Source organism: Artemia sp. Qi Xiang Cuo, chromosome 7, assembly GCF_049724085.1.
Source record: "Artemia sp. Qi Xiang Cuo chromosome 7, ASM4972408v1, whole genome shotgun sequence".
NCBI lineage: Eukaryota > Metazoa > Arthropoda > Branchiopoda > Anostraca > Artemiidae > Artemia > Artemia sp. Qi Xiang Cuo.
Genome location: NC_142800.1, coordinates 75,647,218 through 75,663,225, shown reverse-complemented (window position 1 = coordinate 75,663,225; position 16,008 = coordinate 75,647,218). Strand labels below are relative to the sequence as shown.

At 35.4% G+C, this 16,008-nt stretch overlaps 1 protein-coding gene across 1 annotated transcript in view; it reads left to right on the top strand.

Annotated features, from left to right (window-relative positions):
- The first annotated feature begins 1,139 nt into the window (after positions 1-1,139).
- LOC148950689 (homeobox protein six1b-like) overlaps positions 1,140-16,008 on the top strand; it is a 44,190-nt gene continuing 29,321 nt past the window's right edge. Inside the window, exons 1-4 of the mRNA XM_089091708.1 lie at positions 1,140-1,436; positions 5,436-5,675; positions 9,555-9,706; positions 15,059-15,196. Coding sequence (XP_088947834.1) covers positions 1,140-1,436; positions 5,436-5,675; positions 9,555-9,706; positions 15,059-15,196 — 827 coding nt within the window. The remainder of the gene's footprint in view (positions 1,437-5,435; positions 5,676-9,554; positions 9,707-15,058; positions 15,197-16,008) is intronic.

Genomic DNA, 16,008 nt, shown 5'->3' with positions numbered 1-16,008 from the left:
GGTGCCAATAATTGACCAAATCGACAAATTTATTCTAAAAAAAGAGTAAAAAAAGAAAAACAAAACAGAAAGGGCGGCAGAAAAAGTCTTGGGAGTTACCGGGGTCCCTCCGTCACCCTCCCCTCCTTGGATCCGCCAGTGATTTATATGGCAATGTTTATAATTTTGGTACTAGCTCATATTTTCCCCTTTTCACATTTTATTTGTGTATTTTTATTTTATCAAAAGGGTCAGCTACTCTCCCTCCCCCAACCGGTGCCATGGGCTGGTTAGACACCAAAACAAAGTAGATTTTCAGCATTGTGTATCTCACCCGTATTCAGGATTGTCTTTCAGGGGGAGATCAAAAAGAAAAAAAAAGAAAAAAACTTTCAATTAAAAAAAAATAATGCAAAAACTGGAGAACTGAAGCCGAATACACAAGAAATTGTAGCAACAATCATAGTTGTCTTGAGATTTCGGTAGGCACATGGCAAGGCCGTATTCGGGGAGAAGGGGGATTATAGGGTTTGAACCCCCTCCTTAAATTTTTGGCCGACCCGTAAAAAAGCGACAAAAATGTATATATAAAAATTTTTTATGCGTTTTTTGAAGTTTTTGTTTGGAATTACCCCCCTCCCCCAAAACAAAAAAATAATCGTTGATGCGCCCTTTGTGCTTGGTCGCAAAGTGCATCCTGCTAAAATGCCTACCTACTTAAATATTTTAAGTTCTTCGTCTATTATCTACTAATATTTTAAACCAGAAATCAGCACCCCTTCCCCTATCTTGCCCTTTTTTGCTCTGACCGATTCCTGCTACTTGAACTATCTGGGACAATATTGTGTTTTGGAAAGCTTCATCTCATTCAATTAATTTTAACTTCACTGTTTTCTGTTATATCTTTTGATCACCCAACCATTATTGCTCTTTCGAAATGATTGCCTTTAATTGCTTCTTTAATTTACCTGTTACACTTTTGTAATAGAACACTTTCATATAATCTGTCCCTTTCTACAACTTGTTAGAATCCTCCGAGGAGTCTATTGGCTCTAGAGATATCCAATCAGAGCGAGGAAGCGAATGTCACACTTGAGACCTGATTATCTCGTAGATCAGGTTAGTTTCAGATTTAATTGAGTGAATTCTACTTGTTGGAAATGGAGGTGGCCGGCCACTACTACCGTGAAGAGTGTTTAAATAGTTTTCGACCAGAACACGGATATGAATATCAGCAAAAATGTTATTCCGATTCGCTAGATCGTTCTCTCTCTAAACGGGATGATAGTGATAGTTGTTCTAGTCCAAATTCAAGCACTCAGGAGCTTCCCAGTCCAATTTCGGCAGAGAATCGAGCTAGCTCTTGTGACTATGCTACTGGAAATTATTTATCAGAAACGGACCCAGTTTTGATTCCTGATAACGAACTTTTGCCTCCGGTTTTTACTACTCAACAGGTATCGTAACCAACTTCGAATTCATGTCATACTAGGGTAATTCTAAACTTAAATTTCTAAAGTATAAGTTTGTAGAAGCTGCCATATACTTAGAAGCTTATACGAAGAAGTCCCTTAGTCTATATGAGTAGCCCTTCCCCTCCCACAAAAAAAAGAAGAAATAAAAATTTGATAATGAACTTTTGTCTTTTGTTTTCTCACAGGTATCGCAACTAACTTCGAATTTATGCAATGCTTGAATGTTTCAAGATTTAATTTCTCTAAAGTGTAGGGGATAGAATTCGGGATATATAGAAGCAGGTATTCTCGAAAGCTTATATCTGGAGCCTTCCGTTTCAAACAGTTCGTGGTAACAAACTAGCCTATTAGTAAGGAGCGACCCGGCTCAATAGTAACCGAAACTTAAAAAAAACGAAATTTTATATCAAAAGATTCGACTTATTATGCTGATTTCAAATATACAAGCTTCACTAAGTTTTGTCTTGTCCATTAAAGGCTACGAGCCTGAGAAAATTTGCTTGATTTTCGAAAAATGGGGAAACACACCCTAAAAGCCGTAGAATCTTAATGAAAATCACAGTCAGATTTCAGCGTATCAGAAAACTCTACTCAGAGGTTTCAATCTCTTATCTGTGAAATTGTGAAATTTAGTTTTTTTTTTGCCAGAAAAAAGATTACAGATGCGTGCTTATTTGTTTTTCCCAGGGGTCATCGTATCGACCCATTGGTCTTAAAATATTGTGAGAGGGCTCATTTGAACGGAAATTAAAAGTTCTAGTGCTCTTTTTAAGTGACAAAAAATATTGGAGGGCAACTAGGCCCCTTCCCCGCCACTGTTCCCAAAATCGTTCGGTCAACATTTTGAGACAGTCATTTTGTTCATCATAGTTGAATGTTCATCATAGTTGAAAGGCCCAATAACTATGCCTTTCGATATAAAATTACCCCCCCCCCCTCCTACAGCACCAGGGGAAATGTCTTAAAGTAAAAAAATTTGCCAAAATTATACGTATAGTATTTGTTATTGGGAAGTGTGCATACATTTTCGGGTGGAGGGACGAATTTACTGCTGGGGGTTTTCCCACGGGAGAATTTTCCATGGGGAGGGAATTTTCCAGGAGGTGAACTTGTCAGGGGAAGTTATACACTGGGAGAGTTTGCCAGAATTCTTATACAAAATTCTTTTTATGTCTCACTTTCTCTATTCCGTCTCAATATTAGGCCCGGAGTTGTTAAGAATAATTGTCTGGCGTAAATTTTCACCGGGATTGAATTGTCGGGATTGAAATGACGATATTTCCTTGGGGAGGGGGTATTTCTCCGTGAAGATGGGGCCAGATTTCCTGGCATTATTTAAAAAACGATTAGAAATTAAATTAAAAAAAACAAGTGTTTTCAACTTAAAGTAAGGAGCAACATTAAAACACAGAACGAACAAAAATTATTACGTATATGAAGGGGGTTGCCCCCTCTTCAACAGCTCGCTCTTTACGCTAGTTTGAATATTTGTCTTAATTCTTCAAGAATGACTCCAGAAACACAACGGTCGTTTAATTAGAACAATAAGAAGCTTTTTTAGAAGTGCTAAAAAACTTTAGCATAAAGAGCGAGGTTTGAAGAAGGGAGGAACCCCCTTCATATACCTAATAATTTCTGCTCGTTTTAAGTTTTAATGTTGCTCCTTACTTTCAGTTGAAAAAACAAGTTTTTTTTATTTAATAAAAATAAAAAAATACAATAAAAAAAAACAGAAGCAAACTTTGCAATAAACTATTGCCTACGGCTTCTCCTGCTCAGCACATTCCTTATTTAACTTCGAATTTATGTAATACCAGGGTATTCCTAAACATAAATCCTCTAAAGGGTAATGGGTAGGAATATCCAAGCACTTAGAAGACCCCCATTTCAACAAAAACAAGAAGACCCAAACTTAATAATGAACTGAGCCCACGGTTTCTACTGCTCAACAGGTATTGTAACTATCTTTGAATTCATGAAACGATAGGGAAATTTTAAACTTAAATTCCCTGCAGTGTAGTGGGCACAAATAGCCACAAGCTCGGGAGCTTATATTATAAAGCCCCCATTTCAAAATAACAAAATAAAAGACAGAACTTAATTTTATAATGACCCTTTGTCTTCAGTTTTTACTACTCGGAAGGCAGGAACAAACGTAAGGGGTGGAAACTTGGGGCCTGGCACTGCCCTTTCCCCCGAAACACTGATCTCTGGGCATTTCCTGTTAAATTTTTCAGCTTCTTCATTTCCCTTCCCCACAGAAATATTCCTACAAACTTACCTTTAAACAGGTGCCCAGTGGCGGTTCTGGCCTCTCCTGTGGCTGGGCCAAATCTTGATTAGCTACCCTCCGTCTCCCAAAAACGTTCAGGTCAAATTTTAACAAAATTTTAATTTACTAACAAAATTTTTTTTTGAATTTATTAATAATTTATTTTTTAATTATTGCTTTAATTTGATTATTATTATTTAATGTTTTCATTTTTTACTTTATTCTTATTTATTTAATTAATTAATAGTTTATTAATTACTTTTATCTATTAAACACGCCCTCTATATTATTTAAATAAAAGTAAAAATTCAGAAATTACGACATGATTACAACCTTTAAATTATTTATTTAACATTTTGTGCCCCTAAAATTTCTGTATCCGGGTCAAGTACCCCCTCTGTTCCCTTAAATTGCCTCTGCAGGTATCACCCTTAAATTCATGTAACGTTCAGCTATTTCTAAAATGAAATTCACCAAAGTATAAGGGGTGGAAATAGCCCAATATTCAGGAGCTTATGCTAGAAGGTCCGCATTTGTGCATGGGAAAAAGGAGTGTCAAACTTGTCTTATGAGAGAAATTCCCGAGATTTGGAGGGGTTAAGCTTGGGGTCTGTTTATATGTTGAGAAGAGATCCCACTTCTATAGTAGTGACTTGAAATTTTGGCTTGAAATTTTTTTATTTACGATTATAACATCTGAATCTAGAGGATTCTCTACCACTTCTTCGTACCCTGCCAAGAGACGGTCGGACACCATCAATCAAAGAACAAATAGCTGCTTTTTATTACGCAAGCGATGTTATATTTTTCAAACCATAGCATTTGTGATTAAAATAAGATGGCGCTTATTTTAACTATGTTGCTCATCTTCTTAGGGCGAAACAAGGTGGGAAAACTGGCAAAAAAGTTCAAACTATTCAGGTGGGCTTGAATGTTTACCTTACACACCTCTTGTGTGTCCTTATTTGCGTGGTGAATGGGGAGACCATTCGACGTAGGTGTAAGCTACACAACTCAAATTGGTACGGGGGGCAAATTCTTCCGGTGAAAGTAGCCACACTACAGAGATCCAAAATAATGAGGTTGTCCATTCTAATGTTATCTTCTTAATAATGCTATCAACGGATTTTCACAGCAAATTTAGCATAAAAAGATGCTCTAAGTGCGGTAAAGAGTTGAAATTTATCAGAAAATGTTGCCATATGAATTATGGCAACTGAAATATGTCATATGGCAATTATGGCATATGAAATATGTCTCTGTTTATCAGCGTGGGTTAAGATTACTGGTAGCCCCCCCCCCCCCCTAACGTGTAAGAGTTTTCCTGTATTTATTGGCTGTAGTAAATTTTCCATATAGGAAATCTATGTCATTTCTAACCTGGAAAAAGGCAAAAGCGAAAATAGCAAAGTAAATATAGTATACGTATACGTATAGTATAGTTTAGCATATGTAGTATAGCATTTTGTAAAATATATATATATATATATATATATATATATATATATATATATATATATATATATATATATATATATATATATATATATATATATATATATATTATTTTTGGCTCTGTACATACTATACCTGCAACTGAATGCTCTATTTCATCTTTGATATAAAAATATCTTAAATTTTCCTCTCTCTTCTCTTTCTTCTATGTATAAATTTCCCTTCCCTTTTTAAGCTAGGATTCTGTTTTTTAGATTGACTGCATGTGCGAGGCTTTGTTGCAATCCAAAGATTATGACCGATTGACTGTTTTAGTCCGAAAACTTCTAAAAGACCCGAGAGCTTCAAATTCAGAGACGATAATTAGGGCTAGAGTGTGGGTGGCATTCCACTGGAAGGCCTTTTCCGAAGTGTACAAGCTTCTGGAAAACAATAAGTTTAGCGACCGGTTTCATTTGGAACTTCAACAAATCTGGTACAACTCACGCTACGCTGTAAGTACTTTAATTTTTACTACAGGGTTTATGATACTCTATTGTTCATATCCGTCGCTGGGTCTGAAACTAATTATTTTTTAACAACTGTCTGTTATTTTTCTTGTTTCTTTTTTTCTGTTTTGTTTAACACAAAAATTGAATTTTGATAGTTTGATGAGCTTTTGATAGTTTCTTGAGAATAAACGTTAATTTATCTGTATCTCGTCTAACATACCTTAACTGGTGTAACTTACCAGAACTGGTGTTTCGACGGTTCATTGGTCTTGCAGAATTGCAGCCAGAAATAAAGAATTCAATTCTAGCTACTGCCTTCAAATGGTTCAAAGAAACTCATAGACTATTCGAATAATGCTTATTCCATAACTATCTACCTTAGGTCGTTGTTGCTATGTTAGCTAGTTTGGGCTTTTGCCCCAGGATATCAGAGTTTCTGGGCTTCGGCCCTTGCAAATATATTCTGACGTAATCTTCCTCGGATGGGATCCCTCACTACGGTCGCCAACTTCGACCTTTGGCAACCGCACGTTTGCTATCATGGCGTCAAATCCGTTTTTGAATTGTCTTTCATTTTGTTATTTGCTTTGATTTTGTATGGGATTTTTATAGGTTAATGTTCGTTTTTATGGTTCCAAAAATATTCCGCAAAGATTTCATGTGTCTAGCTTGAATAATTTAGCTGTAAAATTATCGGAATGACAGACAAATAAATACACATTTGTTTTTGAGTAGATCGCTAAAGTCAGATACGCATATTGGTGTGATGAACACTGCTGCAGTTAAGGCAGGAAGCAACTTTAGTAGTTAGTTCTTTGTACAATTAAATAAAAAAAACAAGTTTTTTGTAACTGAAAGTAAGGAGCGACATTAAAACTTACAACGAACAGAAATTATTGCGTATATGAAAGGAGCTGTCCCGTCCTCAACGCCTCGCTCTTTACGCTAAAGTTACTTTTTCTCACAACTCTATTTTTTAAAACAATAAAAAACTTTCAGCACCTTTCATATACGGAATAATTTCTGTTCGTTTTAAGTTTTAATGTCGCTCCTTACTTTCAATTAAAAAAACTTGTTTTTTTTATTTAATTTCTGAATGTTGTTGAATTAATGCAGCTTTGATTTTGGTTTACCGTTCATGAATAATTAGAATGAAATTTGCATATTAATTTTATGGCTTTCTCGAAATTTTGTTCCGTCGTAACTTACGAATTAACTTACGTAACGAACTTCTATATTTGTTTGTTTTTATTACGTATATTAGGGAGTTTACCCCTTGTCAATACCTTACTCTTTACACCAAAGTTGGAATTGGGTTCGAATCAAGAAACCCTGAATCACAAAGACCGTTTAATTAGAATAAATAGACCTTATGAAAGTACTAAAAAACTTTAGTATAAAGAGCGAGGTGTTAAATAGGAGGTGAACACCCTCATATACGTAACCATTTTTGTTCGTTTGAAGTTTTGGTGTTGTTCCTTACTTTCAGTTGAAAAAACTTGTTTTTTTATTTAATTTCTGATCGTTTTTTAAATAATGCTGGCAGGGCCGTATCCAGGATTTTTGTTCAGAGGGGGTTTTACCAATTTTTGACTTTTTTGGGGGGTGTTTTACTAATTTTTGACTCAGTTTTTGACTAATTTTACTGATTTTTACCTAGGTTTTACTAATTTTTGACTTATTTTCGAGTCGGTCAAAAAATTTCGGTGGAGGGGGGGGTTCAAACCGGGTAACCCCCCCCCCCTGGATTAGGCCATGAATGCTGGGAAATTCGGTGCCCCCTTCATAGAAATGTCCCTTCCCCAAAAGAAACATCCTCCCCAGTAACCCCCTGCTCAGACCCCCCCCCCCCAACCAGAAAAAAAAATCCCTCTTGAAACGTCTGTATACTTCCCATTCACCAATACTATATGTAAACAATAGGCAAAGTTCCTAACTTGCAGCTTTTCCCCCGGGAAGTGTGGGGGATTAAGTCATCCTCAAAGACATATTTATTAGATTTTCAACTATGCTGAACAATATGGCTATCTCAAAATTTTGATTTGGTAACTTTGGGAAAAAAATGAGTGTGGGAGGGGGCCAAGTTGCCCTCCAATTTTTTTTGGTCACTTAAAAAGGGCACTAGAACTTTTAATTTCCGTTCAGATGAGCCCTCTAACGATATTCTAGGACTACTGGATCGATACGATTACCCCTGGGGAAATAATAATAAAAAATAAAAAAATTCTTCTGGCAAAAAATACAAAACTCCACATTTTTGCAGATAGGAGCTTGAAACTTCTATGGTAGAGTTCTCTAATACGCTGAATCTGATGGTGCGATTTTTATTAAAGTTCTATGACTTTTAGGGGTTGTTTTCCCCTTGTTTAAAAAAAGGCAAGTATTCTCAGGCGCTTAGCTTTTGACGGGTAAGACTAAACTGGATGAAACTTATATATTTGAAATCAATATAAAAATCTGATTCTACTGATGTATCTATTTAGTATCAAAATTCCGGTTTTTAGAGTTTTGGTTACTATTGAGCCAGGTCGTTACCACGAACTGTTTGATCGAAAATTTGCTGTGTCTTATCTTTCGTCTATGAGGACAGGGGGTTCGAGTCCTGTTGTCACTGAATATTTGATTTGGAACGGGAGTCAGCGGTGTGACTATGTGCGCTCAGCCCGAGTCGACCCGGTTCTAAATGGGTACCTGAAGAAATCTGGGAGAAGAAGACAGGAAGTGTTGGATGATTTCCTATAACGAAAGAAATGTCGCTAGGTCTGCTTCATGAATGTTGGATAACAGGTTGCCAAAACTCGTGCTTTTAGGGGTTAACGAAAACTTAAAAGAAATGCAAGACGGTCAAGAACGGGACGGGACAGGATCACAAGGTATATCTTAAATGAGGTAGGAACTCTATCGGGGGTGGGAGGGGGTCAAGGCTCTTAAAAGAATGAGATGGAGTAACAATGGAAGCTGCTGAGTTGGTCCCAGGTGGTTTGTATGCTGCAATCATTTGTTGATAGCAGAAGAAGTATTGACATTTTTTCTTTTTTCTGTTGGGTTTTACTAACACTGATTCAGCTGTACTAAAAAGCGAACAGGAAACATACAAATGTGTTCTGTTTTTATATGTTCGATTCTCCTGTAAGAGAAAAAGGTTATCTCATTTTTTGGTACTTATGAATTATACGGTAGCCACGAAAGAAGTCCAGTTTGATTAATGCTAATGAAATAAAATAAAACAGTTTGTATCTAATAATAGTTTAGATACAAATTTGGGCCATATATTTGCACATTAGAGGGGGAGGGGTGGCAGGTAAAGCATAGCATATATTAAATACGTAGCCTAACCTGACCTAGGCACCTTTTCCCCCCTAAATCCCAAAAATTAATAGTTTAAATATTGTAAACTCAATGAGAAACCACGCTTTGCGATCCATTTGTCTATTGCAAATACCCGTTTGACTGGTTTCCTTTAGTGTTTCCTTATACAGTATATAGCTGTAGCGTTGAGTAGGTTACCGTATAATGCATAAGTACCCATTTTTCTCACCTGAGTTACTTCGAACTTTGCAAAAATTTTTAGAAGAAAAAAAGACCGAAAAATAGATAAAGTTTTCAGATGCTCTGAATATGAAATAAGCGAAAATAAAGTCAAATTACTGAAAATGATAGTAGAAAGTTACCTGAAATGTTCAATTTTTATTAATATCTTATTCTACCAAAAGACCAAGTTTAAAACGCATTAACAAGACCAAGGTAATTTATACAAATAACTAAAAATAGTGGCAAAATTGAATTAGCTAATTAGATTAAGATTTGTCTATTATCATTCTCGCGAACATTGGTACAGCACCCTAGTGTTTGTGCCTGATGTACATGTTTGTCTTCTTCTAGCAAGCCGAGAGTATTCGGGGTCGTTCATTGGGTGCAGTTGACAAGTATAGACTTCGCAGAAAGTACCCCCTCCCACCTACAATTTGGGATGGCGAGGAAACAATATACTGTTTCAAGGAGAAATCAAGGAATGCACTGAAAGAAACTTATAGGTACGTTTTATCGCTCGTCGCTGTTTCTAGAGAACCCACAGAAGCGGACAGGGGGACAGATGACCTCTCCTCTAATGAGGCTAAAAACAGATCAAAACGAAATAAAAGATTATTTTCGCATCTTTGATTTTCTCTTTATTTCTATTTAATATTTATTCAAATGTCTTTCATTTTCAGCAGGCTACCGAGGGACTTTCTGCCCCTAATCCTGTGTGAGACTTGCTTTGGTTAGGGCTTAGTTCATCAAATGGTGCTCACAATATAACCATTCTCTTGATAATGACGCAAAGTCAGTAGTTGTACAAAAATGGTTTATTTTCAATAGTCCAGGAATATACAAGGTCCAGTATCAGAGTCACATAATACTGTGACTGAGTCACAAACAAATCAGAACAGCTTCATTGTATTGTATATAATTATATATGAAATTGTATATGAAAATACTCTAAAATATCGAAATTGAGCTTCGTATATATACAGTAATAAAGAAATATACATTGATAATGTATATATAAGTTCACACCTGTCTTGTTTAATTTCATAACCATAGAGAATTTTCCAAATATAAATACATAAATATTATAACTCTCTATGAATATAGAGGGTTAGTACATTTGAATCAGTTTTGTAGGTAAATATTTCATAATCTACGAAGCAATAATTTTTAAGTTTCAACTTCGCTCATTACTTCATGTCAAAAAAGCTTTTTTAAATTAATTTAAATTAGTGAAGCAACTTGGAAACAACTTGAAACATTCCTTCGTGGAAACACTAATTAACCAGGCGTACCATTATTACCATTGGTACCAGACCTAACCAAAATGGTAACTAGTGGTTAACTAGGTAACCCCTAGTTAACTTTGTTTTGGTAAATTAATTTACTGAGACAGCCCTGAAAATGCTCCTTACTACTGTTCGTTGCTAGACCAGTTCTGAATGATTTGAGGTTTTTTTTTCAAGTTCCAAGTTTTGCTACCGGTTTCAGATAAAAAGCGAAATCAGCCTCTCTGGGTAAATTCTTTTTTTTTTCAGAACTTACCATTTTCAGTCATTAAATATATAAAAAACAAGTCATTTTCAATGAAAGTAAAGAGCAACATTAAAACTTACAGCGAATTTTGGGATTTGCTGGGTGTTTTCCATTAAGCTACTTTTGGTACTTATTTCTGATCGATAAATACTTCTTAATGCCAGTTTTTAGAAAAAAAAAAAAACACGACAGTTTTTAAATTGCTTAGGGATGTTTCCAGGAATTTGGGGAGCGTTGTGGTGGCACTGGGACAAAATTGCGATAGAAAGCAAGAGATTATTAGGAAAATTTGCAGTTTTAAACATAAATTAGCTAGAATGAAAGTAAATAGGGCTTCTGGGAAAATTAAATTTTGAGCCCTTAATGAGGCCCAAAAGGTAAAATAGTCAACAGGAACCAAAATTTTAAAACATGTTTCTGAAAAAACTGTAGAGTGAGAAAAAATTGCCATTTGTAGCTGATTCAAGAATAGTAATTATCATTTTTCTTACTTTTAATAGTAAAATGTTATTTTATAAACGAATTTGCAGGAATTTTCTAAAAAGTACCAGAAACCCCTCCAAAATGACGCCGCAGCAAAACTGACCTCATTTTGAGGGGCTCTTAGCTCTTTTTAAAAATCCCTGTAAATTTGTTTTCAAAATAACATTTTGTTATTGAGACTAAGGAAAATGATAATTATTATTCCTGAATCTGCTACAAATGGCATTTTTTTCTGACAAGCCAGTTTTCTTAAACATTTTTTTAAACTTTTAGTTACTATCGGTTATCTTGAGCCTTTTAAGGCGCAATGTAATTTATCCTAGAAGCAATTATTGAATTATGAAAGAGCATAAAAAAGGTATAAAGTGATATATTCACTATTATATTTGTGATTATTATACATTTAAAACCCACCGCTATTTTTTGTCATCTGATTTCTCTGTTACGCCAAAATATTATCTTTTCGTGGGTTGAATTTTCCGACAAACCCTCAAATCTACTGTAGGCTGCACTATTAGAATTTTTCTGTCGACAGCAAGTGAACATAATGAAAGAAAAACCATGGTACTAGATACCTTGTGGCAAAATTGTGGAAGAGGCTGCGCTCTCAAACTTAGGGTTGGTTCGATCCCGCGTGTCGCTAGGAAGATACTTCCTTATAAACAGTTTAGAGTTAATTTTTATAATATGATCCAGATACAAATTTTTTCTCTATTGTTCGGAAGTCGTTTTTTTTTACATATCATTGTCTTATTTTTGCTGAGCGAAGTTTCCTGCGGGGGTATGCAGAAATTTAGCCACCAAACACGACGTAAAGCTCAGACTGGCTTTTATGTAAAAATTGTTATGAAGTATTTATCAAGACGAATCTATAACAGGGCTCTGAATTGGGGGATGGAGTTGCCCCCACTAATTGTTGGCTCCCTCCTTGATTGAAAATTTTGTTTGGAATTTTCTATACAGAATTATGAAGTCCATGTTTTGGTCTTCTTGGTAATATTTTCAATGTCGTCCATACCATGCCGTTCTATCCATAAACAAAAATAGCAACCTTCTGTTACTGTCGTATTTAACTTGAATCCAATAACATGATAGCCCGTTTGATTCCAACAACCTCAGATTTATTATTTCGTCGTGCTTACAGATAAAATCTTCAGCCAACTGATTTCGAATCCTTTTCAAAGACCTTTGCCAATTTCCAGAAAAGAATTATCCAGCCATTTTCAAGAAGAAAATGCAATTACTGCTCTTTTAAAAAGAGTAGAAGTCTCACATTAAGTCATGAAATCAGATGATCTTCCGATCTTATAGGACCGTAGGTTCAATAAAAATCACCCCTATGACGTCATTCACATGAAAAATGTTTTCATAAAACTAAGGCTGTAAACGAATCTTCCAAAACTTTGTGACCTATATAGATCATCTTTTCAATCCAGAAAATTTCTGTCTGCCAATAAAAAAAATATATATATTATTGAGCCGTTTTTACGAAAAAAAACTCAGTTATTGCTCGCTTAAAGAGAAGTACCAGGAGACCAACCTTCACTTGGTCCCTGACACTTGGTACGCTGTAGGCTTGTGTATGTGATTTTTGAATTATGTATTAGCTTAATTCTCATGTTTTTAGTTTTAAGTCGAGGGGTGGCTAAGCAGCAATTTCCATTGAATTAGAAAATTCAGAAGTAAATAAAATTCTTCCTTCCTGTTCATTCTCCTTAGAAACATAGCATTTATAGGATTTGTATTACCCTGGGAGGTGATCAACAATCTCGGAATCAATTCTACTTATTCTTTTTTAAGCTATGTTTAAATAACACATTCCTTCATTCCTTTATGGAATAATAGCAATTGTGATTACTTTGCGAATGCTTCCTATGCGATCTGCTTTAGCGGTTCAGACTGACTCATCATCTTATATCATTTCACATGAAGTCATAGATACAAAAACTTCTTTTCCAGATTTTCCTAAGCAAATAGTTTTGCTTTTATTACGTTGTTGCATAATTCAGTGACAACCAGGCATGTTTCTTTGCGCATACCCTGTGAAATATCTAAATTATCCATTAGCATAATTATCGTTTTACTTCTTAATTTTGAGTCGTAGGGTCACAAGACGTTTTTATTTAATTTCCGATCGTACTTTAGGTCATGGCGGAATTGCCCCGTGTGGAAAATATTTCCCGGACTCCCTCCCCCCAATGGAACGTTTCTCCTGCTGAAAATTTCCCTGTGAAATTTCTCCCGTGGGAAATCCTCCATGTAAAACCTCCCCAGAGAATGCCAATTCCGCTGAAAATATCTTACGGACGATTCCCCCAGAGCATCTCTGCATTCAAAACGGGGTCGCCAGCGTGAAAGTAAGACAAATAACAACGAATTTCGTAAATGAATTCTGTCAAATTCCCCCCGTGTAAAATTTCCGTAGAAATTTTAGAAAATTTTTAGAAAATCCATCCCCAGAAAATTCCTCCCCCGCTATGAAAAATTTCGATATACTTCCCAATAACAAATACTGTGTAAACAATGGGTAAAGTGTATAACTTGTGGCTCTTCCTCGGTGGTCTGGGGGGTCATGTCATCCCCAAAGACGCAGTTATTTAACCTTTTAACTATATTAAACAAAATGTCTATCTCAAAATTTGATCACACGACTTTGGGGGGGAAAAGGGCGTAAGAGGGGGGTAAGTTACTGCCCACATTTTTGGTGACCTATAAAGGACACTAGAATTTTTATTTTCCCTTCAATTGAGCCATCTTCCAATCTTCTAGGACTATTGGTTCAATACGATTACTCCTGAAACAAAATCTTGGGATGGGGGGGGGTGTGACAAAGGTGCCAACAATTGACCAAAGTGACAAATTTATTCTAAAAAAAGAGTAAAAAAAGAAAAAAAAGATAAGCGGGCGCCAGAAAAAATATTGAGGGGGGGTCCCCCGGTCCCCACCCCCCGGATCCACCAGTGATCCTTTACCTTTGTACCAACATTTCAGATTTTCCAGAACTCAAAAATACGTTTTCAGGCCCATTTTTTCAATTTTTTTCAAGAGGTTCAGATGAATTAAATGAACATTCAGATGAATATGGATTTAAACTCTGATCTTTTTTCGTTTGAAAGAATATATATGGATGAACACCAACAATAAGTCTTTCAGTTCAAATAATTTGAAAATCAATTGGTAAATGAAACATTTCCAATTATTTGCTAATAATATTTGCTGCTCTCAAAAATTCTTCCAGTAAAGCATATAACTTCAGTAAGAAAGGTGGTACGGGGAGGCCCCCCTTACATACTTGACATTTTCTGTTGTTGTTGTTTTTTTTTAAGGTTTCGCGTTGCTACTTACTTTGATTTGAAAAAAAACTTATTAATTTTTTATGGAATATTGCCAACAACGAAAAAGTTCCATCAAAAATATAGTTTTTCCCATGAAGGACTTGTCAGTGGACTGTTGGAGCTTATTAGGGAGAGCTATTTACCTAATGATCAGGAGTCCAAATCTCACTGGTGGCTTTTCTTTAGCAAATTCCCATACAGTTTATGCGTGTTTGACTCAGTTTTACTTGCCAGATTTGCAGTTCTTGGCAAAGGCGGATCCAGAGCGAATTCTAGAGGAGGGGTAATCTGACAAAGGCACCAAAAATGAACCAAATCAGCGAATTTATTGAAAAGGAGTTAACAGCAGAAAAACACGGACTGAGGGCGCCAAAAAGATCTTGGGGGAGGCCCCCCAGCCACCCTGTCTCCACCGGTTGATCTTGGCAGATCATACTTGTGTATATAGTTTTCTCTTTGTCTCTAAATATGTTCCTGTTTATTCATTTAACTCATCGTTTTCAGACTAAACCGTTATCCAACTCCAGAAGAAAAGAGGCAATTAGCAAAGGAGACTGGATTAACATTAACACAAGTGTCAAATTGGTTTAAAAACAGACGCCAAAGGGATAGAACCCCACAGACACCTGCAAATCATCGAAGGTGAGTTTTTTCGAAATCATAGAATGAGGAGAAACAATTGGATTAAATTCAACAAATTATAAGTGTATAAGCAAAAATTCTTGTATAAATAGTATTTTTGTGCTAAGATTTCTTTTGTACCAAAAGATCGAATAATTTGAATTGTTTGTACATTAAAATGTTTTCAATTAAAAAATAATGGGTTTTTAGTAATTTTCTATTTAGTAATTCTCTTTAATCACTTATAATAAGCCTCCTTCTTTCTTCTTTTTTTTAATTCAAATTCTAACATTCACTTAGCTAAGAAAACAAATTCAGCAAGAAAAATCATAGATCAATTGAAGTAAAATAGACTTGCAATTTAGCCAAGCTTGGAAATTTAAAAATTGGCACGTTTCTTTAATAAACCTCACGGTTAACGCATGGTTTTACGATGTCTTCAAAATGTTTAGTTCCTTTTTCTTTCATCAATAAATCTTTGAAAAAAATTACTGGCTGTATTTTACCACTTTCTATGTCAACATTAAATGACAATTTCGATAAAGAAATTTTCTAGCCCAGAAAACCAATGGACTAGATAGCTATATGGAAAAAGGTACATTTATCAATTCCTAACGTAAAGATGTCAATGGAAGGCTTAGTGTTAAAGTGGGCCAAGTTCAGAAAAGGAACTTCCAAGATAGAATCTTAACCAAATTTATGCAACAAATGTTAAAAATTTTTTGAACGATAGGAAGGTCTATTTGCAATGACAAACATAATAGCATTTTAGAATGATACGAAAGAGGCCAAAGAAATAGCGATAAATATAACGGCTTTTCCAATACAGAATA